This window comes from Sander lucioperca, chromosome 1, assembly GCF_008315115.2.
Source record: "Sander lucioperca isolate FBNREF2018 chromosome 1, SLUC_FBN_1.2, whole genome shotgun sequence".
NCBI lineage: Eukaryota > Metazoa > Chordata > Actinopteri > Perciformes > Percidae > Sander > Sander lucioperca.
Window position 1 is genome coordinate 18,623,765 of NC_050173.1, and position 24,080 is coordinate 18,647,844.

The 24,080-nt window shown below is 39.9% G+C and overlaps 1 protein-coding gene and 1 long non-coding RNA gene across 2 annotated transcripts; both read left to right on the top strand.

The window, feature by feature from the left end:
• Nucleotides 1-2,125: 2,125 nt before the first annotated feature.
• LOC116051085 (death-associated protein) lies at nt 2,126-18,265 on the top strand. Its single transcript, XM_031301331.2, has 4 exons — nt 2,126-2,351; nt 3,316-3,424; nt 11,100-11,142; nt 16,580-18,265. Exons 1-4 carry the CDS (start codon nt 2,297-2,299, stop codon nt 16,697-16,699), a joined length of 327 nt encoding a protein of 108 aa, XP_031157191.1. The 5' UTR covers nt 2,126-2,296; the 3' UTR covers nt 16,700-18,265.
• On the top strand, nt 13,217-15,545 carry LOC116051086. The gene is made up of 2 exons (XR_004105262.2): nt 13,217-13,725; nt 13,982-15,545. It is a non-coding gene; the product is annotated as an uncharacterized LOC116051086 (long non-coding RNA).
• Nucleotides 18,266-24,080: the final 5,815 nt, after the last annotated feature.

A 24,080-nucleotide genomic window follows, 5' to 3' on the forward strand; every position in this document is an offset into this window, starting at 1 on the left:
AAACCGAAAGTAGGTGGTCAAAGAGGTCACCACTGTTACACACACGTACGCACACACACACACACACACACACACACACACACACACACACACACACACACACACACCTGGTTTCTTTTTCTTTCTTTTGCCTTTTATTGCTCATCCTGCTGATGCTTCTGCTGCTGCTGCTTGGTCACGACAGTGGGCTCAAAGGTGAGTGAGGGAAACTGCTTCATTAGAAGAGTACTCTGCTTGATAAATGCTTCAGTCTTATGCCCCTGACACACCAACCCGACGGCCGACCGTTGGCATCAGTTGGCTCCCCGACGTCCAAAAAGTGCCTCAGAACACACCAAAGCGACGCCAACTTGAGCGTACGTTCTGTGCGTGCGCAAGGCGTAATACGTCTCCATAACAGCAGGCGACGCTAATCTGTATTGTCGCCCAAAAAATGAAAACCGGCAGCTGTCACGTCTGGCTGCTCCCGGAATTTTCAACCAGGCATAGTGGCAGCTTCGTTCAAAATACGATCTCATATTTTACAAAGATAGTTCACTGAAACGTGTTTCTGAAAACATTTTAAGCGAGAAATAGGCCATGCAGTTGCTGAATCTGTCTTCATTTCAGATTGACAAAGGTCAGTTTGAAAGATTTTCGTCACATTTTGAGAGACTTTGTCACGCTCATTCTGCTCCCCGTTTCCGGGTTAACACTCCACCAATCAGATTGGTAACTGCCCTCCGACCCAGCAAGTCAGGTCGGCCAAAATGAAGGCCGACAGCTCCTCTGACGGAACACACCGAACAGACTCGAGTCACTGACCTCGCCAGACTGTCCGACGGCCGATTATCGGCTTGGTGTGTCAGGGTCATTAGACGCTGTAGGTGGACAGCTACTAGGCTCTTTTTTTAAGTTGTGTCAGTCAACTTCTGTAATTTGCTCTTATTTAAATAATTTATTGATTGAAGGACGACAGTATTTATTCCCACTTTCCCAATTAACATTTGCATATAATATTTAAGTCAGACATTAGCTTATGAGCTCAATTGGATCTTTAAATTTGTAATTTTCTGTCACAAAGCACTTCCTGAAACAGGCTTTGTTGACAGCACCTTTATAGACACAAACACATTATATACAGTATATACAGTATATATATATATATATATATATATATATATATATATATATATATATATATATATACATATATTGGTTGCGCACATTCAGTGATTCACTTTCTTTTGGTAGTATAATGTGTTGTATACATTTGAGTACATGAGATCAACGGGAATAGTGGAGATGGATATACAATTAGACTATAGATAACTAAATTAACAAATTACAATATTATCATTTTGATTTAACAATTGAAAACATTTCAATACATTTAAACTATAAAAAAAATCACATATTCAGATTTTTGTATTCAGTTAACAATACAATGATATTGTATATGACTAGTTAACTTTAAACATATATATTATATACATAGGCCAATAAAGTAACACAAAATATGCAAACATAAACTAATAGAAAGTAGTGTAAGTGAAAACATTAAATTGGGAAACTTTTTTGAAACCTGCTTGAAACCATGGGTGTATTATAAGCTTGAAACATATTCAGATTGCATGTTACACGCTGGCTACCATGGATGTTTGCTTGCTTTTTTTTATACTTTATTTGCATGCTTTTACAAATATCTTATACAGTGTTTGAACAATTCGTTATCGTACTTACAACATATATAAAAAGATATTCATTTCCATCTAATGAACATTACAACCTTACTTAATGATAAAAAAAATAAAACTCAAGAAGAAAGGCACTTCAATACACAAAGAGAAAAAAGAAGGTAAATAAAAAAAGAAAACAATACAAAATACAGAAAATACAATACAAAGAAAAGGTGAAATGGAATGTAGGCTATATAATCACATTTCCTTGAAACAATCTAGCAGTACATCATCTATATAAATACTTTTTTTTATTATTAATAATTTGGATAGACTCAAAAAAAATTCCGAAATTAAATTCTGAAGTGAGTAAAAGTGGATGTTTGCTTGCTCCGACCAGAGTGATAGAGAAAGACATGGCTCTGGCTCCGACCACTGTATGGCTACGCCCGACGTCAGCGCGCTCCTTACGGGTTTTGCATGACGTCATCACGCATCGTTTCCAAACAATGCTCAGGAAAAAGCCACGTTGACGTTCCACACTGAAGTGTAGTACCCAATTTGAGGCAGAATAAAGCAGGAATTTGTTTGTCAGACGCTCTGGTGCTTTCTCGCTGCAGAGTTCTGTCACAGCAGACATGTCTTCACCGCCGAAGGAGAAAGTCGAAACCAAAGGAGGACATCTCCCTGCAGGTAAAGCTCTTTGTGCTGCTGTGTTGTTTTTGAAAGCTTCCATTAAACCTTAAGGCCTGTGTTTTTGCACTGTGTCAAACCAAAAATCACATGATGATGATTAATACTTATGCAATCACTACACTTGCAAATGCCAGCTGCTGACAACGTGTCTTAACGTTCAAGATGCATGCAGTGTAATCGGCCATGTTTCTCAATTTCGCACATTTCCTTACTTCCTGATTGGCGTGAGATCTTACAGCATATTGAACCTGGTGATATTGTAGCGATTGGTAATCATCGCAGTCTAACGTGTTATGTTATGTCGCGGTTATTGCAGCTGGTAGGCGATGACGTGGAGGTCATAGGCTCAGTCTTGTGGATTCAGACTGTGGAAAAACAGTTAAGGTGTACGTGGACATGGGCAGTGTGGCAGGTCACTGGGCCTCAGCAGCTGCAGGACTGATAGCTCACAAAGATAAGATAAGATAAATGCCCCTCGCACCCAACCTTTGGTTAGTGTGAATCACACAGCATGTATAGCTCAGTCTGTAACAAACATGCAGGTGTGCTAACTTAAATGTAAGAGCACTGCAGATCATTAATGTTATTTCTATAACCAGAGCCTCTGCAGTGAGTTCAGAGGTCAGCATCAGAACAGCTGCTGTCCTGCAGCAATTAGGGACTTGCTCAAAGACACATCGGCAGGATGGCTGCTTGTCACCACAGCCGTTTTACCCATGGTCTTTCAGTTGAGGAACAGACTTCTAACTCACTATGTTAACCTACTGTGCTACTTAAAAACGATTATGTCCAAATCAAACAATATAGAGGTGACAAATTCTAGTTAACTAAAGTAGAAGTCCCAAACAGACTACTGGCAATGTAACTGTTAGGGACTTTCTCACTATTTTAATTGGCTGTTTATACATTGATCATTTATGAACTCTTGAACAAATTGTCACTGTGTGTGTGTGTGTTGTAGTAAAGGCCGGAGGTATGAGGATAGTGCAGAAGCACATGCAGGCTCCTGCCGCTGCAGCTCCAGAACCACTGCTGAAAGATGATGACGAGGAGGAGTACGTCAGCAGCAGGTAGGACACCCACACTGTCATGGAAAGATTAGTCTGGCTAGTCCACACAGCATTACGGGATGGGAGAAAAACATGCTCTGGTTTATTGGCATTTCTTTAAACCAATCACAATCGTCATGGGCGACACTAAGCGCTCGACAGAGCCATGGTGCCGCTGCAAAATAACCTCAGGAACGAACTTGTTTTGGTGGAACGTGTTTGTTCAAAAGTTGTTTTAGTCGTGCAACAGGAAACTCAGATTGGACAGATATTCTAGCTAGCTGTCTCGCTAGCTGTCTGGATTTACCCTGCAGAGATCTTAGGAGCAGTTAACCATAGTCCTCATAAATCGACCGGAGTTTAAAAATCCAACACAAAGAAAGCAGAAGATATCGGACATTCGGGCGATAAGAGCGTTATCCGGCAAAAATTCAGGCAGCACTAGAGCAATCCCGGAAGTGGAGCGTCGTAGATATAGACAATGGAAAGATTACTGAATGGGCCTACAGCACAAGGGCCCAAGTGGTGAGGAGGCCCCTGGGCTTTGACTGTAAGTGACTGTAACATTTCTTGTTGGAAAAAGAGAGCTGTGAATGAGAGAAATAAAATGTCTATGTTCTAAAGCACAATGAGGAAAAACATCTATGTTGTTGTTTTTTGAAATGGCGACCTTTGACGACTGTGCCGCCCCCCCCCCGGTCTTATGCAATTCACATTGAAATAGCCCCACGTCGGACTTATCTCTCGACCTGGGTCGCGAAGCCTAGTCGATCAACACGGCTAACCCTTTCAAACACAAAGTCAACCCTGTTTGAGCCCTCGGTGTGAAAGGGATATAAGACACACAAAAGGACCCCAAAGAGAACAAAACAACGTGGCCACGTCATTAACATTTGTCTTATGTCTCTTTGAGTCGGGGTGTTTTTGCCCTTATGTTAGAGAGGTGGGGGGGGGCCGTGTCATATCTGAACCCAGGGGCCCATTGTCACACAGTAAAGACACACACAAACAGCTACATACATGTACTGCAGAGGTAAAGCTGGTTCAGTGCCCTCTGCAGTTAGATTGAGCGACTGTCTGTGCAATGTAGGACCCTGTGGTGATTTGTACGTTGTTAATCACACCCACACACACAAACACGCACCCTGCAAATTATCAAATAAGCGAAATAGCCACTTCTACGTTTCTGTAAGGCTGTACTGTAGGCCGTTTGCAGCAGACTCGTTGTGTTCTGTTGCCAGCTAATTCGGTAAACAACATAATTACTGCATAATTACAGCATTAACTTGGACAGCCCATTCAGCAGTCGCTATTGTTTTCCATAAGCAGTCTTGGTTTGCATGTTTTACATCATACCAGCTCTATTTCTGAGTGACAATACTTGTTCTGTTTATTGTCATGTTTGGTTTTTGCTGCTTGAATGCATTGTTTCTACTGAGGTCACTCCGTCCTACAAGTTGTTGCAAGAGTCTGCTTTTACACACATATGTCTACTCAATATTCAGTATTGGTACAGGTGGCATATTCGTGTGTGTGTGTGTGTGTGTGTGTGTGTGTGTGTGTGTGTGTGTGTGTGTGTGTGTGTGTGTGTGTGTGTGTGTGTGTGTGTGTGTGTGTGTGTGTGTGTGTGTGTGTGTGTGTGTGTGTGTGTGTGTGTGTGTGTGTGTGTGTGTGTGTGTGTGTGTGTGTGTGATAAATGAGAAGCACAGCCAAGAGCAGGGTCAAGAACATTGCCAGCAGTCAAGAAATTTTGTGTGTACTTGTACACTTGTACACACCTCGCACGCTGAAATATATATTGCATGTTTTTTATCCACCGTGCTTGTTGTTTGAGTATTTCCCTGTAATTCAGAGCAGGAATAGTGTCATGCCTGTCCGTGGCAATAAGTAATTTCCTCTTGCTCCCATTTCCTTTGTGCCAATAATAGACAGAGCAGAAAAGTGGGGTCAAGTAGATTACAAGTACAAAAACAACATGCAAGCTTGGCTTTTACTTCTCAAGGATAAAGGCCTGCTTGAGAAAGAGGCAATAGGAGAAACCCTTAAGTTGTAGCAGACATTGGTCAGGGTGTAAACGCCATTCCAGCCTGTTGAATATGCACTTCCTCATTTTATTGTTTTTCTTCAGAGGATATGGAGTCATACTGTATATCTTGGATAATTACATTGGGACTGGAATAGTGCTGCACAATTAATCGCAATTTTATCGAAATATGGACTAGTGCAATATCCAAATCGCAGAGGGGCACAATATTTGTTCAAGGCAAAATATACGTCAAACCATTCTGAATGAAGTATTGTGGTGCTGCAGAGACGTCCCGGCCTACAAATCCTATCCTACAGACTACAGAAAACATCTTTGTTTGGTACAGATCCTCGCAAAAATCACACTATAATCATTTAATTTTTTAAGATTTGATATTAGTCAATGAAAATGAGAATAATGATACGAACATGATCATTCTCTTCAATATAGTGAATCATATCGCAATCGCAATATCAGTCAAAATAATTGCAATTAGATATTTTCCTCATATCGTGCAGCCCTAGACTGGAACTAACTTGTTTTCTTTATGAATGACTCTTCCAATTATTTAACCAGTTAATCATTTAGTCAATGGGATGTCAGAAAATAGTGGAAACAAATGGCCATTAAAAGTTTTTAGAGCCCAATGTGACGATGATCAAGAGTAGCCTATCATTAAGCAGTTCAAAACCTAATGATATTTGGTTTACACTATTAAACAGAGAAACACAGCAAAACCTCACGTTTGAAAAGCTGGAACCAGGGAATGTGTGCTATTTTTGCTTAAAAAATCAATGCTCGATCAACTAAGCGATTTAGCTCTAATTTAAAATAAACACTTGATTATTACTCAAATAAAAAATGTTGTGGATTTAAATATCTCTGACTCTTTTCCCTCATGTGTAAACTGGCCAACAGTCATACAGGGTTTAGAGTATTTATGTATTCTTCCAAATGTTTCCTTTTAGAGCTTGCAGTCAAAGAAGAGGAATCATTGCTTGGGCTGTGAAAATAAATTAGACAAATAGTGCATTTTAATCACTGAGGAAAACCATTTCAATCCTTTAGCTTGATAAACTCCTCTCGGCCGGGCTGTGTAAATGCGGGTTTTCCTTCCTCCTGTGAAATGTTTATCTTTAACTAAAAATGACCTGTCAGCCCATCCAAAAAGAGAGGCTGAGTAACTGCACTACATCAGTAAATGCAGTCCATGAAACTGTCTCACACACTGTCTGTCCCTCTCCGTGTCACGCTGATGGACGTCTAGCAGGTGGCTACTGGGTAAATTTCACATTAGTAGGAGCCAGTGAAGCGCTGTAGTCAGGGGAACACCTGCCGTACCCAATCTAGCCGAGATGGACAGATGGGGCGAAGGGAGAAAGATAGGTGGCTGGGATTATGGCGAGGAGGAGAGGAGATAAATATTATGGTATGGAAAGCGAGTGATGCCTTGGCGATATGAAGATAAGAAAGAGGAAAGGTTTTACTTGGTAAGAGAGGGAGTAATAGGAGATGGGTGGATAGGGTTTGAGATACAGGCAAGAAAGGGAGGCATAAGCCAGAGCAAGCTGGTGACCCAGTAGCGGCTTCTTGGCTGTTAAGGAAAAACTCAGGAGCAGCACAACTCATTCACATACGTGTAGAAGGTTCAGGAGACTTAAAGTGCTCTTATTATGCTCATTTTCAGGGTCATAATTGTATTTAGAAGTTATATCAGAATAGGTTTACGTGGTTTAATTTTCAAAAAACACCATATATTTGTTGGACTGCACATTGCTGCAGCTCCTCTTTTCACCCTGTGTGTTGAGCTCTCCGTTTTAGCTACAGAGTGAGGCATCTCACTTCTGTACCATCTTTGTTGGGAGTCGCAGATGCGCAGTAGCTAGGTAAGGACTACTACCCAGTCAGAAGCAGAGTATGAGGGCGTGCCATGCTAGCAGCTAGGCGAGCATTATAACGCGTGTTACAAAGTGACGCATGTTCATCACGGAAGTAAAGGCTGGACTACAATAGAGCTGTTTGGAGCAGTTTTGTAAACAGTGTTTTCTGTTGGAGATGGTAAGTCCCTTTGGGGTGGACTTTGGGCTTTTTCACTTTGTAAACCTATAACATGCACAAAAAAGATATATAACACAATAAAGGAAAGGGGAGAAGCCAAAAAGCATAATATGAGAACTTTAACACTTCCACTGAAGTATTAAATCAACTCTCAATTGAGGAGACAATTAGGCAGGCAGTACAGTTTGACCACAATGTGTTATTGTATCGTGCTGTCCCAACTCTCTGAAGTTCCTGTCTTCCTGAAGGTGTATTTAAACTCATGCTGGAGGCGTTACATTTAGCTGAACCTTTAAGGTAAACAAAGATAATGCAGTCGCCGTAAACACAGATACTAAAGCCTAGTTCAGCCTATCGCTCTCTCTGGAACGTGTGCTAAAGTGTGGCTGGCCCACCGACTTCCAAAAGGAGACAGTCCTGAGACAAAAGATTCCCTTATCATGCAGCTGCCTAGACTCCCTAAATCTGTAGAGATGGAACATAATTATACATGAACAGTTTTGGTTATTAGAGACTGGCCGAATATTCTTGTCCCCTAACCTGCGACCTATTTATGACCTGATGTCGTCTAAGCTTTCCCTTTTAGTCTCATCATACAACAATGTGGTGTTTCTGGAAATTCCACCACACTGCCCACTGGCTGTCAGGTGAATGTGTTTTTTTAAATAAGGAGTAAATGTCTCAAAGTACCCAGGTACATTTCTTCTGTGTAAACCTGCGATGTTGCAGTTAGAGAAGCAGGAGCAGGAGAGAGGGAGGCATAGAAAAGGAGGTAAACGGGTGGTTGTTTCATCACTTATATTGCTTCTTATTAAAGGGAATGCATGGTTTATGAACTGCTCACACACCGACGACGAGCTCCATGTGTAAAAACGACATAGAAGGGTGATCATAGGCTTCATGTCGGTTGCACTGTCTCCTCTCCTGCATGTTTTTGGTGAGAGGTGTATATGTTCCAGAGCCTCTGGAAAGAAGAGCGGGTGGTGCTGTGTGCACGCTTGACTAAATCGCTGCACACATACACTGACCGTAGGAACTGTTGTGAAATGTGCAGTAAGCTCACAGCCCGTGGTGAAAAGTTGAGAGGAGAGAGAGAGGGTAGGAAAGAGGAGGAGGAGGAGGAGGAGGAGAAGAAGTGGAGACAGGCAACAGGCATCAGTTTCCATGGCAACCACCACCTCGCCCACGGCAACAAACTTCCTGCTCTGCTGAAGCAAAGAGATGGGTGGGGTAGTGGTGGTGGTGAGGAGTGGCTTCGGTGCCAAAGACACCAAAGAAAACACCATACCATCAATGCACATTTCACTCTTATCACAGTTATTAGTTAAAATTAGCATTCTGTATCTCTCTCTTTTTCTCTCTCCCGCTCCTTTTCCTGTACCTCTAACTCTCCTGGTAAGAAGAAAACTCCTCCCCAGGATTCCCTATAGCTCGCTACTGCCCCCTAAAGGCTCCCTCTGTCTCTCCATACCCTCCTCCCAATCACACCAAACCACAGCAGAGGTCTCTCTCTCTCTCTCTCTCTCTCTCTCTCTGGTTTCTCTTTCCATTTTACTATACAGATAGAATAGATGAAAAATAGGTGTCAGTAGTATATCATTTGTGTCTGCCTGTCTACAACATGTGTCTATAGTATCTGTAAGTATATTTACACTCTTTGTCCGACTTAAAAAAGAAATATTTTACACTTTTGAAGGAGTCAGATGCTTGTAGCTGTCTGTATCTCTGACAGGCTTACACCCATATATATATATATATATATATATATATATATATATATATATATAAACGATGCTTTATATCTATGCTTACACCCCTCCCTTCTGTCTCTTTGTCTATTAATGTCTTATCTGTCTGCCCTCTGTCTCTATCATACCCAATCCTTGTTACAATGCGCAAAGTTTGATGCTAACATGCTTCAATGCAATACAGATTTCCTTTCATCCTGGGTTTTTTCATACCTCCCCTCCATTTGCAATCTGTTGTCAATATTTCAGGATTTACCCTCAAATTACACCATGGAGATCGGCATTCAATAGAATAGAGACATGTGACAAGTGACAACCCAGCGTGAGGAGGGCCTGTTAGAATAAATGAGGAAATCTGGTATCTTATAATGCTAGCATGCCAATTTTTCAGTTAACTATAATGTGTGTAATACAAGCAGATACAGATACAGATGTGTTTTAAGATGAAAGTTTAGCACAGTTCTTGCACATAAACATACTAAATGAATCTCCCGGTAGCATTTTTTTTCCACAGTTGAGGTTTTTCTTCATCTGGCACTTATGCTCATTTATTCCCCATCCTTTCCTCAGATAACCTTAACAATTTTAAAACTCTACTTTCCAGCCAAATGTTAGCTGTAAGCTAGCAAGACCACTTCACAGCTAGCAGAGCATTCATTTGAATGAGGAACATGCTAATATGTTATATTGTAGTTAATTGACTTGCTAATAGAGAACCTCTCAACCCCACATTTTGACAAGTGGCTAGTGAGAAAATAATCTGAAATTCAACATATCCAAGCATTCATTTAATAGCAAGATGTAAATACACCCATTAAGATAAGTAGCAGTAGGCTATTCAGTGCCAAGATGTTGATTGCAGAGATGGAGGTTAGCCAGATGTGTTGAAAGTTGTGCATGGATCATGAAATATATAAGAAAGTAGCAGATGTTTCAAATGATATGTGGATTCTCACTGCTGAGGCTGCAGTTTGTGTGAGAAACTTTTCATCTTTTCAACCTATTTATGCTGTTAATGAGGTAAGCCATAAGTTGGACATGCTTGCTGCTATAGCTAATGTCTTTGAGTGGAGTTTTGAAGGTGGCTACCACAACTGTACTCTTTTGCCGGGGGGGTGACGCCGCCGTAAAATTAGACGGCGCTCGTTTGTCATGTCAAGGTCGATACTTACCTCGGGTTCCGTATTCCTCCTCCTCATCTTTTTCTCTGCCTCCATCCCTTTCCTTTCTCTATGTCTGAGTGAGTGCTCGCCTCCCTCGCTCCTCCATCCTTTTCTCCTCTCCTCTAACAGTCTATTATGATCCCCTCTCCTCCCTGCCCTCTCGCCTCCCTTTGCTATCCCCCCCTCCTATATCTGCCCTGCCCTGCCTTTACCCCCTCGCCCCCTTTCTTTCCTACACTTCTGTTTCCTCTCCTTTTTTCCTCCTTCCCAAATCCTTCCCTTTGTCATCATTCACCTCTTCAACTCTCTTTTCCTCTCATAGCCTCAGCTCTCCCCCACTTCCCTCCCTCCCTCTCTCCTCTCATGCTTTCCATCCAGAAGTTGTGAGCCCCAGTGTTTGGCCAGGATGAATGGGAGCTATTTAAGCTGCTGGCAGGTCCATCCAGAGAGAGTAAGACTGTGGGTGCTATGTTTTTTTGACAACTTTGGATTTTTGGAGGTTTTGAAGTAGCCAGATTGGTAAACCTTTGTAAACGTTGCCATCCAGTAGGCTGCACCCTTGGCCTGCACACAATATGACTAAATTACACACACAATCACCACAGAATGAAGCACTGGGCACCTTCTCTGCTTACTGAAATGTATATTGTTAAATTCTACAAATCCTTTTTTAATTTCTTTTCATTTTGTCTCCTTTTTAGTCCACCAAAGGCACCAGTGATTGTGTCTGGAGTGGTGACAAAGGTAAGACACCCATACACACACACTCTGACACACACATACACAGACCACCAGTGTTGAAATGAGCATGATAAGGTTGTTTATATGTGAGACATGAGCCCTAGAGGGAGAGGTAGAGGCTTAGTGCTGAGATATAACAAGAGATTGTTGGACAAGAGAGGTTAGGATATGTAATCATAACATCTGTAATTAAAGAAAATGCTGTGAAATTAATTAATAGTTTGCTAATAACCTTTTTTATCTATAAATCCATGTTATGCACACCACCAGTGTAACCTCGCCATGGAACACATCGGTGAAAACCAAGACATTTGGATGATTTTGTCCCGATATATCAATTCGTCACAATTTCTTCTAACTCCAGTAGGGATGGGTATCGTTTTGATTTTAACGGTATTACTACTCTTACCGATACTGCTAATCGATAAGGTATTCTGATTGTTACTTTTTTTTTAAGGAAAAACTAAACAAATTAACAACAGAATTGACGCTGCTTTATTTTCTCATATGTAGTGTATATCAATTAACATTCTTGAGATCAAAACTACAAAAGCATTGTTTTTAGCAGATTATAGAAATGTAAAAAAAAAAATCAACAATATTTTTACAGCAAAGGAAACAGCTTCTTTTTTTTAACATATCGTTATTTGACTCGGGTGAGACATGCAGATAGGCTGCAAAAGGCCTAACAGTTCTTAGCTGTTCTTCTGGAGAAAAGATCAACATGTTTGCCTTCTCTGGCAGAAGTCGGGACCTCTCCTGGCTTATGGTGTTCCCTGCAGCTCACTACCATTACACTTTCTGATCATTTCAGACTGAATTTATGAACGCGCCCACAACAGTCAGCTGGCTAATAATTACTTGTAATCATTAACTCTTGTTGTCGTATTATTTACTTAACTCCGTGTGTGCGCTTCAGGCTGTTAGCATACAACATGCCTAGGGCAACGATAGATGAGCTAGCTAGATGGTCGAAAACTTGATTTCTCCATCTGTATATGATGGACTTTACTTAAATGTTTTGAAAGATTACTCGTGTTTCCGCCCTTACATGCAAAATACTTGTTGCAGTTATGCCAACAAGGATTATTTGTCATCATCCATTATAGTAAAGTGTAACCACACTTTTGAACGTTTAGTTCTCTCCGCCATCGCTAAAACAGGTTTTTGTGTGCGTATATGTGCACGCGCAGCAACGTGTGTGAGTGAGCGCTCAGCCAACCCCGCCACTCGCACACAGGTTCTGAGAGAGAGGGAGAGATCTTGGAATTGGAATTGTGATGAAATTATTATTGCTTTTATGAAGCAACAAATAGGCAATAAAAGATTTCCTCCTCCAGTACCTATAGCAAAACCGATAACGTCGGAGCTTATCGATGCTCCGGTCTTCCATAATTTACCCCCGGGGCCCATTTAATACCGGGGTTCGGTACACATCCCTGAATTCCAGCCTAAAAAATAGAGAAAATATTAACACTTCTAAAAAAGTGTCTGTAAAAATGTCCAGACTCCGAAAAATGCATTAGAACAACCTTTCTATTGGGGGGTGCAAAAAAATTCACGATTCGCATTCGGATCGCGATTCAAGCTCTACCGATTCAAAATCGATTCATAGAATTCCAAAAATCAATTAATATTTTTTAACAAATATGATTATTTATTTTTTTAATTGTATGTCTACTGCAATCACATTGGAAAAGTAACTACATTTACATACTGTGAATCGTTTTTTTTAATCGAGAATCGTTTTTGAATCAAATCGATTTTGAATCGAATCTTGAGCCTGAAAATCGATATCGAATCGTGACATTTTCTGAATCATGCACCCCTACTTTCTATATTTAATTTTTAGGTTTATTACCTATTCCTGTTAATATGTTTTAATCTGGTAACACTTCCAGACTACTCAGTACACTGCAAATAAATAAAAAAATTGTAGCATAAAAAATAACCATATAGTCAAATCAACACCCAAAAACTAAACAGTGTAAGCTTCACAAAGGCCATTTTATTGCAGAACTATATGATTGCTTTGACTGTGAAGTGTGTGTGTGTGTGTGTGTGTGTGTGTGTGTGTGTGTGTCAAAGTCAAAGCAGACTGTTTGCGGAAGATTGCAGTGATATCAGCAAGGTGGCAGGCATCCCATTTATCCTCCGATCCTCCTCTAGCCGTCCTATTCGCCCCCTATCACTGCCATCAAACCCAGAGGCTAGCACTGCACAAAGCCTCAGAAAAGCCTTTTAGGAGCTAAGTGAAGTTTGTAGCCTGCTGGGATTTTCTTTTTTTAAATGTAAAAAAAAAAAGAAAAAAAAGGCCTTTCCTGGCTATGTATTTTCTATCTGTCCTTTCGAATGACAGAATGGGATCCTCAGGTGTTTTTGTGTGAATAAAACACCTGAGAATATTTAACCCACGGTACCAAAGGTTGGCATCTAAAGCTAGACTAGAAGTGGAATATCTGTAGGAAAAGAATGACAGTTAGTTCAGGTAATACATCCTTCCTCATGTCCAGAGTTGGGTTTTGTAGTTTAGACCACATATCCTTCTGCCTTCTGGTGTCAGATCCCACTAGAATTTCCTATTCTGTACCCCCCCCAAAAAAGTCACAGCGTTATCCTCGTGTCGAAATATGTCATCATTATATCTCAGCAAAAAGAGTCTGTGACAGGATATCAGAAGAAAGAGATTTTGTTATGATTTTTGTATTATACACTGACAGTTATAAAACCCATTTAGTAATGCTGAAAATCACCATATTGGGTATATGCATACTGCAATTTTATTTATTTTTTAACGGTTTTTTGTCTTTTCTTTTTTTTGATATTATCTTTATTTGCCAAGTACATTTACACATATGAGGAATGTATCCTCTGTATTTAACCCAACCTAACTAATTGGCAGCAGTGGGTAGCCATAGTCGAGCGCCCGGAGACCAACTCCAGTTGTAATGCCAGTGCCTATCGAGGGCAATGGCAGGAGTAGCCTAGCCCTGCCCGGACCGGGGATCAAACCCGATACAAATGGTTGTAGGCAAATTCTCGAAATGCACGGAACAAAATCAATGATCTTACACCAACTTTTTTCCACTTTCTAAAAACATCTTAAATTTTTTTTTTTGCAATATGATGTTAATATTAACTATTCAATAAATTAAGCAGTATGTCATCTTGAGCCACATGGACGTAAATAGAGTGTGGGACTGACTGACTCTTGTTGCAAAAAACATTCATAGGCCTACTTGCTTGATTTTGTGGTGGCAGTAGCTCAGTCCGTTGGGACTTGGCTTGTCTCCGCACGGGACAACTAGTAGAGTGTGGACTAGTAGCTGTAGAGGCGCTAGTTTGCTTCCTGAGCGCTGCAGAGGTGCCCTCGAGCAAGGCACCAAACCCCCAACTGCCCGGGCCAAACCCCCAACTGCCCCCTCACTCTGACATCTCCCCATACATAATGCATGTGTGTAGTTCCTGTTTGTGCATGTGTGTATTTCGGCCTGTGTGAATATATAACAGAATGAAAAAAGAAAAAAATTGTCCTTGCGGGATTCATAAATTATAACTTCATCTTTATGTCCCCACATCTGATAATCAGTTAATAACCACATCAAATCTCAACCCGTGTATCGAAACCAAACATCGCAGTGATGATGTGAAGATACAGAGAAATAGAAATGCATATTGTCAGTATTTTATGTCTTATTAAGAGGAGCCAAGCTCTGGCCCCCCTGTAGTTTGCACCCTGGCCCTGCCAATCATCATGACTTCAATTAACAGTTTGGTGCAATAATACGGTTAATTTGTTGCATTCCCTCCCTTCAGTAGGACCGAGATAGAGGAGAGAGAAGCTTTGAGCTTCAGAAGAGAAAATATGTCAAATCCATCCACATCCCATGCTGTTAGCTGTGGAATTGGCTTTAAATGAAAAAAAGACACACACGTTTTGTGCCCACCTACACACATATACACACATACAGTAGAACTAGTACACGGCCTCTCATGCAGTAGAAAACTAACACAAACCGAGGATTAGGGTCAGAGAGAGAGAGTGAGTTGGTTATATAACTTTATCTATGTGGACATCCTATAAAATCAGAATATGAGGGAATAAGTAATACCACATATGGCATCAGCAAAACACCAACTTAAAATGGAGCATTTTACGTGAAAGAATAAAAACGTGCTATATTAATCCAAATAATCACGTAAGCTGCAGTGTGTTGTGTGCAATAAATCTCATCCATCCACTTAAACTAATGTGTTTCTCAGAAATGTGATGGGGGTGAAGAAGGTAAGAGAGAAGTGTTGCATTAAAAAAAAACAAAAAAAAACGGGGAAAGTAAGATGCAAACCAGTGAAGAACAGGGCAGTAAAGAATCTGTGTAAGAAAGGAGAAAAACATTGAGGAAGACAAGTAAAGGAAGTAAAAGAATGCTGGCAGGTAAAGATAAAAAAGAATGGAGGAATTTAGTCATGATCGTGGTAAGTCTGATTGAAATTCTGCATTCCCCTGTGAATCATCAAATTCCCGCTTTGATCCGATTTTAGAAGCGAGCGGCTGTTTATGGGCATTTTTCTTGGAATAAGAGATTGAGGTTGCAGAGCACATGAGCGCGGACAGATGAGCGCTCCATACTCTACCCTTCACTTAGAGGATACCCTCATTGTTATTACGATTATCAGAGGGAAGGGATTTAAAAATGGGGCATAAAGTGTGCATACTGTGTGCTGACTTTATTGGACACATTCCTGTTGTGTTCACTGTCGCGTTATATCGTGCACTGATGATTATTGTAAATTCTACTTAACACTAGTTGTAATATTCTTATTTTGTCTGCATTGCTTTGCTAATGAGCCTCTCACTGATAACAATCACATCAGTATCCCACTGTTTAATAGCTAACTTCAGTGAGATGGATATTTGATGTGTGATGCAACGGTAGGTTTGCATCAAGGTACGATGCAGCAAAGCTTATGGGCAGCATCAAGTGAAAGTTGAGCTCTGATCATGATTTACTGGCAAATATGAGATGAAGGGGATGTAAGACAAATGTTTTCATTCATGGTTTGAGCACTACTGCCAAGGAGGTTCATGCTTCATGTGCAGTTACACCTGTCTGTATGCTCCATGTGATGGTAAAATACTTAAAAACTGGAAAAAACTATGACATTATAGCATTTTATATTGGCCATCAAGAATAAAGTCTATGTCAAAATTCAGCAGTTGTTCCTTTCCATTACTAATAGGCATGCAATGGTGTTGGACATGTCTTAAAATGTCAAGTAGTTTTGGCACCAAATTTCAAATTGTTTAGCAGGAAGACTACATATTTTGCAGCTTAGGCTGTAAGCTTGAGGTTCTTGGCTTTTTGTACAAAACAGTGCATGCAGTTCATTATTATATAAATTAAATAAAAGACATATTGACTGCCTGTGTTCTGTTCAGGGTGATAAGGACTTCACCCCTGCAGCCGCCCAGGTGGCTCATCAGAAGCCCCAGCCTTGTGTCTCCAAGCTGCCCGCTTCCCAGCACATCAACCAGCACATCCACCAGCCCCGCAAGTGAACTGGGCAGCGAGCTACATCGGCTACGCTAACTCCACCAGCCGGCCTTTCCCAATGGAACACATAGGATGAAGATGTTTCCCCAACAGGCACAGATCTCTAAATATTCAGAGTAGTTTTTGTTAGCCTGTTGCATTTCATGTAGGATGAATTAATCAGCAACATACACCAATGCCAATACAGCCATTGCAGAAGTCCTCCTCGTTAAACCCCTCCTGCATTGTTGCTGCACTATTAGTCCTGCACTTTTGTATCCTCTCCTTAAGAGGGATTGTTTCAACAGTTGTATAGTCTTAAATGGGTGGAGGGTCTTGTAAAATGACTATTGTTCTAGGATTAAACATAAATTGAGAAATCTGAGTCTGTGGGGGGAACTCTCACCCCAGCAATGTGCCGACCAATACCGCATCACAGCAACTAGCCAATAATGGCAACATATCAATCAGGCCAACTAACCAACCAATGAACTCACAGTGATGAGCCTAAGCTCCAGCCTTCTACCTATGATCTTCACAGACCAAAAGAACCAATCAACAACTCATGAGGTGGACACCAGTTTTACATTATCAACACAAACCAAAAAGAACACGGAGAGCAGCTACTAAATTGCAAAACTCAGTTTGATGTGTGTGTATCACTGAGACTGTTGCCAGACTGCACGGGTACAGCATGGACCAGAGAGTTAAAGTAGCTAATTACATGACCGCATTATTAGCCCAAACGCTGAGGTTACCGGTGGCAGCTTTGACAAGCATTACATTTCAAAATTATAGATGCCCAATTAAGAGAACCAATGTAATGCAAAACAAAACCCACTTTTATGTAATGATGGCTGTCATTACCCAAGTAGCTACTTGATGCATGTTGTTAGTATCATGACTCCAGATAGCTTTAGCAGAAGCTAATATAGCTTTTGTTGCAGTTTCCTGCTGTGTCACTGTCCCTACCTTCATTTAACAGAGAGGAGTCGTCCTAAATTTCTGATCTACTCTCCATTTTGCCTGCTTTCTTGGAGCTGTAATAATGTCAATCATTCCCTGGCAATGTTAATTTGAATGCAAACTCAACCTGCTTCATAGTTAAAGTCTCCCATCAGTGCCTCCTTGCTTAGATTTTTTTTTTTTGGTCTCATTTGACTCGCATGGATTTAAATTTTATTTGCTTTGCACCAGAGTCAACTGGAATGAAAATATAGCCCAAAATGTAATGAAATGAAAAGATACTGTGAAGCAACTGCAGTATTTTTTTTTTTTAACATTAGTCGGAACAAAGCGTTGCAGAATAGTAGTTCAGAAAATAGTGAGGCTCCTAACTGTAAGATGAAGGTAGTAATCGCCGTGCAAAAACGTTCCATAGAAAAGTGTTTGAACAAATCTGTTTAACTATGTGACAGTTAGTCAGTGTACAAAGAAAATGCAATACATTTATTTCTACTTGCCAGGATATCTGCAGGTATGGCTCGTTGCATATCAGAGATCTGTATCAGCCCCCAAAGTCATGATCAGCACTTTCCTAGAAAATAACACATATCAATACACACACACACACACACATACACACACACACACCACCCTTTTCCTTAAATCACCCATCCCCTTACACTCAAGTGTCATTTATTGCAACACTAATGTTCAGGTTTCCAGGAAAGAAAGAAAAAAAATGTATCTTGCCAAGAAGGAATGATTTCCTATGTTAATTTAATTACGTTTAAAAAGAGTTTTATATTTGTTTTTCTCTGTTATTTTTTTTTTTTTGAGTAAATTGTTCAAATTGTACAAATCTTTAGCCATTGAGTGGACTTAGGTATTAGGTTTGGTTGTCATAGTAAGCAAAGATATATACTATCTTAATGTGTTTTTTTTCAGCTTGTCTGCATTTGAATTAAAAGAGGATGACTGGACAAAAAACTTTCATTTGTAACATTTGTCATGCAAAAAATATTTTTAGCTCAGTACTCGAGGCGGTGAATGACACAGTTCTAATATGTTGTACTCAAGTTCAACCTACTTCGTAGGTTGTAGTTCAAACTACGTTCATCCTACTTGATGGTTTGTGTCCTGTTGAGTATTTGAGCATTGCTTGGTGAATTAGCACCCTGCACCAAGGGATTAAGGCTCAGGTGGTGTTTTGAAATGAAACCCAGAGCTGTCTGCTGTTTTTCTTTCCGGCAGCTCACACACACACACACGCACACATACACAGTGCACCAGGTGTCAGTGCATGTAATCCATCTTTACACAAGCATCTGCAACCAGGTGTTCTGTCAGTTTATGTTCGCCCAATAAACCAGCCAGTGCAGGCTTAGTTGGTACGAGCCTCTGTCAGCAAGCTGCAACACCCCATTAAAGCAGACCCAATCTCCTTGACTTTCCATGATTTTATATAGTTACTCTCAATGTGCCAGACCTCTCATCCCCTGCCATTCCGTATTAGACTGACTGGGAGAACATAATGAGAGTGAGACACTGCTAAAGATTTATTATACTACAGTGCTCAGGAATCTCTGGTTGTGCGAGTATGAATTCCAAATGACAAAGAAGGTAAATTGGATCAAGATTTATTCCTTAAGGATAACTTGTTATTTCTAGTCTAGCTAGTAAACATTAGCTCAGTATTTAGCACTTGAAAAATGACACTGCACTGCAAAGATTTCTTCATTTGTAACTATGACCAACCATACAAGAGAAGCTGTCGGTTGCGGTACTGCAAAAGTGCTTTGAAATACCCATTCAATTTAAAATAAATTGTGTGTCTATTTAAATTTGACTTGTAGATCAAAGTGTCAAATATCAAATAATATGATATGCCATATGAGCGGGTCTACCAGCTTAAACAAAGCGATCACTCTACTCAACTTCATAAATGATGATATGAGAAAAGGTAAACCTACATTACCTTTTCTCATATCATCATTTATTAAGTTGAGTAGAGTGACAGCTTTGTTTAAGCTGGTAGACCCGCTCATCTGGCTCAGTGATTTGTTCTGGTCAGTACTGGTGTCCAATAACAACAAACAGCTGCCCTCTGTGGGAGTATATTTGGTTACACTTTACTTGAAGGTATCTACATAAGAGTGACATGACACTGTCATGAACGTGTCATAAACATTATAAACAAGTCATAAATGTTTATGACAATGCTTCTTTTAGTAAGTGTCATTCGGTTTTTGTCATGACAAGTTAGGGTTAGGGTTAGGGTTCATGTGTCATGACTGTGCCATGACAGTGTCATGGCACTCTTATGTAGATACCTTCAAGTAAAGTGTTACCGTATATTTTTTAGTTTTTCTTCCAACACTGTGAAAACATGTCGAAGTTACAGTTGAAGCACTTAACCCTCAGTGCTAAGTCCTCATTTAGAGCAACTTTATTAGCCCTCAGCATACACTACCGGCTGTTAGCCATGTGACCCTAAGAAACATTAGAACAGGCTCCAGCTTGTTGAGACTGGTCATTTCTGTGACAGCCACCTGAAAACCTTTCACCGATGCTGTGGTGTACTCAGTCAACAGGCAACAGTGGGAGGAAAAGGTATTTCAGTCATTTAGATCAGGACCTCTGTGCTCATGGTCATTTTGATATTGCATCAGGGCTTAAATGAATGAATGGATAGTTTTAATTTGAACAACATACAAAAAAATAAACAAAACAACAACTTAAAGTTCATACTGAAGAGGATTAGGGCCACATGTGGAAAATGTATTTGAGTTCTGAGAATAAAGTCAGAATTCTGACTGTTTTTTTTTTTTTTTTTATGAATTCTGACTTTAATCTCAGGATTCTGACTGAGGTGTAACCCTCAAACAGCACTGACTGGATTTTATGTAAAACTAACCTATTTCCTAGTGTCACTGCTGAAAATGTCTAACAGAAAGTATAATGCAGTTCTTTTTCAAGTTTGGTGTTTTCAATACTCCTAGGAGAAGATTTTTTCTATGTGTAAGAAAGCTGCTCTCTGCCAAGTTTCCCTCACTTCATATCAGTGAGGGCGTCACCACTTGCACTTCACTTTTAGTTCATTTTTACTTCAAATGTAGATAATTCTGATTTAATGCTGATTTAATTGTGAGACCTTTTCATTTATTCATACTTTTCAGCTTTTCTGAAATGGAATTCATTAAGAAGGACCTACTTTATCCTTGATTGCGTCACAGTATCATTTCACAGAAAAAAAAAAAAATCAATTTATCTTGAGCACTGAGATAGATTAAATTTAGTTCTCGCTAAATCTGAGAAAATATGGAGAACGTAATTGTGACAAAAAGGAGAATAACTTCCTGTGCTATATATTCAGCCACACACCGATATTGCTTTTTGTTACTAATAGCTTATTTCATGGCACATAAAATACATATTTTCAAATTATTAACATCTCATATTTAAGATTTGACACCTACCTGTAGTGACAATGTAATAACTGCGACATCATATAACCTATCAAGATGCAATATTATGTGTTAAACTAAAAAATCTGCATGTAAAACATCACAATGTTATTGCTTATTTCTTAAATAAAGGTGTGACATATTTTAATCAAAAAGCATGTAAATAAGTAATAACAAAGCAATAAATAGTTCTATCAGAAATGACACTATTGCTCTGATTATTCAGCAATATACTGAATTAATACACTTCATGCCCATAATGTGCAGAAATCCTTGTGTTGTACCAAAAACCAACCAGCAGAGGGCCCCAACTAAGGATTCTCACTCTTATTCACAGGTTTGACAGAAGCACTTATTTAGTGCTGATCTAAAATCAGGTCATCCTGTTTAAATCCCAGCCTGTTCACAACATGACATAATAGCTGTCATACTATCAGTGGATAGCGCCTTGTTTATTTGGCCACTTCTGAATTTCTATAAGGGATGTGGGAGGGGAATCGCTGACCAAGCCTGTAGTGTTTCATAATCTCAGGTTACAATCTTAAACCAACAGCTGTTTGAGCTACAACCATGACCTTAATAGTATCTGATGCATTCAGGGCTAATAGGTTTTTGTGTCTCTCCCATACACACACGCAACACTCTCATACAGTTCATTTCTCCACACTCCGTATGAGTGAACTTGGAATAGATGATCAAAACACACAAATAATTGATACCATAATTCAATATCCTGTCATAAATATGTGCATGTGATGTATCTAATCTCAACGTCAGTCTGTATTCCAGAGAAACCTTTCACCAGTGCACACAGAAATCCTGCAGAAACCTTACCAAAACAATGCTCCATACCGACTCACAAAATACTAACAGAGAAGTCCATCGCAAATGAATGTAGTTTTTATTCATGCTGAACTAGTCTATATCCTTCGCATTCAACTTCCGGGATTGCTCCGGTGCTGCAGGAAATTCCGCCGGAGGCATGTATTTTCCGTTTCCTTCCGCTTCTTTGTGTTGGAATTTTAAATTCGGTGGATTAATGAGGACTATTGTTGACTGCTCCTCATCTCTGCAGGGTAAACTGAGACAGCTAGCTAGACCATCTGTCCAATCTGAGTTTTCTCCCGCACGACTATTTTGCAGCGGCTCTCTGCGGAGTTTAGCACCGCTCATGACGATTGCCATTAAACCAGAGCACGATTTCCTCCCATCCCCGAATGCTATGTGGAGTAGCATGACCCTCCTTCAGCGCGCTTTGGAGGAGGGTCTGGTAAAGCGAGACTATAGTGAGCAAACTTAGGATGCCTCATAACAAACTGCACCCACTAAACATTGTTGGCCATGATACTGCATTGCCAGCAAAAAAAGCCATTTTCATATGAAACATGTTCTTATGTTGATGTTAAATATGTTAATCCTGCAACCACTTACAGCGGTTGTGCAGATATCACTGCTGTTTGCTCATCTTTTGTCATTTTCAAATGACTTCTTATGGGCAGTGTCTAAGCACATTGCCACTCTGAAGTCAATGAAGTTTATTTGAAGGAATGATTTTTGCTGTGCAGTTCCCTTGTAACCCCTTAGCAACTCATCACCATGTATATTAGACACGCACTCTTGGATGGTACTTAAGCTGCAATCGCCATGAGGAGTTAGGACCGTGAAATTGTGTTCTGAAAAATCCTGACACTGTTATATCACTGCTCTCCCGGCGGCTCAGTGTGTTTTAAACTCACGGCTATTTTTCGCCCCATTATTTTCACTGTTCTAATGTTAAAACAGGGAGCTGACCTCTTGCTCTATAATGGGTTGACTGTTTTTAGCAAAGGCTCCATATGTGAGGGATTATCACTTCAATTCTACTTGTACTGTCACATTGGCCGAGACTCACCCTTCTGCAACTGTTAATAGGTTAAATGCATGCCCGCAATGCTAAGATGTTTTATGAAGATCAAGAGTGAAAAAAGTCCCATCATTTTCTTATTAACTTTCCAACACAACATGGCTGAGAGACATTTGAAATTCTAACCGCAATAAAGCATCAATATTTGGCTCAATCGCAATCCCAGCCACAGTCAGAAAAAGTATATTTATTTTGTTCACATCATCTGTACCCTGTATACACCAAATTCAATCTTAGAGTCGCATTCTTCGCAATGAATGTGAATGTGCAATGTAAACATTTGGAAAAAGCTTGAACTTTATTCCCACAAGGTAAGATTTAAGTGTTACATCACAACAGTGCTCCACATTTCAGTATTGGTCTCGAACTTTAAGACTAAAAAACATGGTTTGTATATAAATAGGTTATTTATATATAAATAGCATTATTTGAAAAAGTCTATATTGAATAAAAAATAAAGTTTGTCATCAAAAAGCATATAAATATATGATATACATGCGAAATTCATTCATGGGTTTGTCATTATAAAGCGTAACAAAAAGCATCTAAAAATATTGCTGTCAAATGCCATTACTTTTCATATAAGCTTAGGTTTAGCTTTCTCAGTCAATATGACACACCCATTAGTATTCTCCACTGAATATTTTAAAGACATTATTCAATGTCTGCTGTGGTTACAGTATGAGGGAATATGTGTTAGTAATGGTAAGTGTCTTCTGCTCCAATACAGTGTAACACACTACAAAACACTGCTGTATTGAGCACCCAAAACGTAACAAAATATAGACTAGGCCATCCAACAAAAAGCAATAAATATGAAAAATAAGTTAGCTAAAAACATTTCAAGTATCAAATCCCCTGGGTATTCACTGTTTGACATCATAAAGGACACTGAGCATTGTGCACTTCTAATGCTGTCCAAGCTCCGGCAGCCATTTTTAAGAGGCTGACTGCCATTCCCGTTGCAAAACTGAGCAGATACAAGCATTCTTCTGTCCTCTTTTAGGAACACTGCTTTTACAGTTATGTATATATTATCGAAAACGTTAAAACCAAATCTGTCTAATTTAACAGTCTGTCCAGATTAGGGGTGAC

What these genes read in the sequence shown, in the direction of transcription:
- LOC116051085 (XM_031301331.2), top strand. Translation starts at nt 2,297, where the DNA reads ATGTCTTCACCGCCGAAGGAGAAAGTCGAAACCAAAGGAGGACATCTC. An exon ending in GAGGAGTACGTCAGCAGCAG is followed by an intron (nt 3,425 to 11,099) that starts GTAGGACACCCA and finishes TCTCCTTTTTAG; the next exon opens with TCCACCAAAGGCACCAGTGA. An exon ending in TGTCTGGAGTGGTGACAAAG is followed by an intron (nt 11,143 to 16,579) that starts GTAAGACACCCA and finishes TGTTCTGTTCAG; the next exon opens with GGTGATAAGGACTTCACCCC.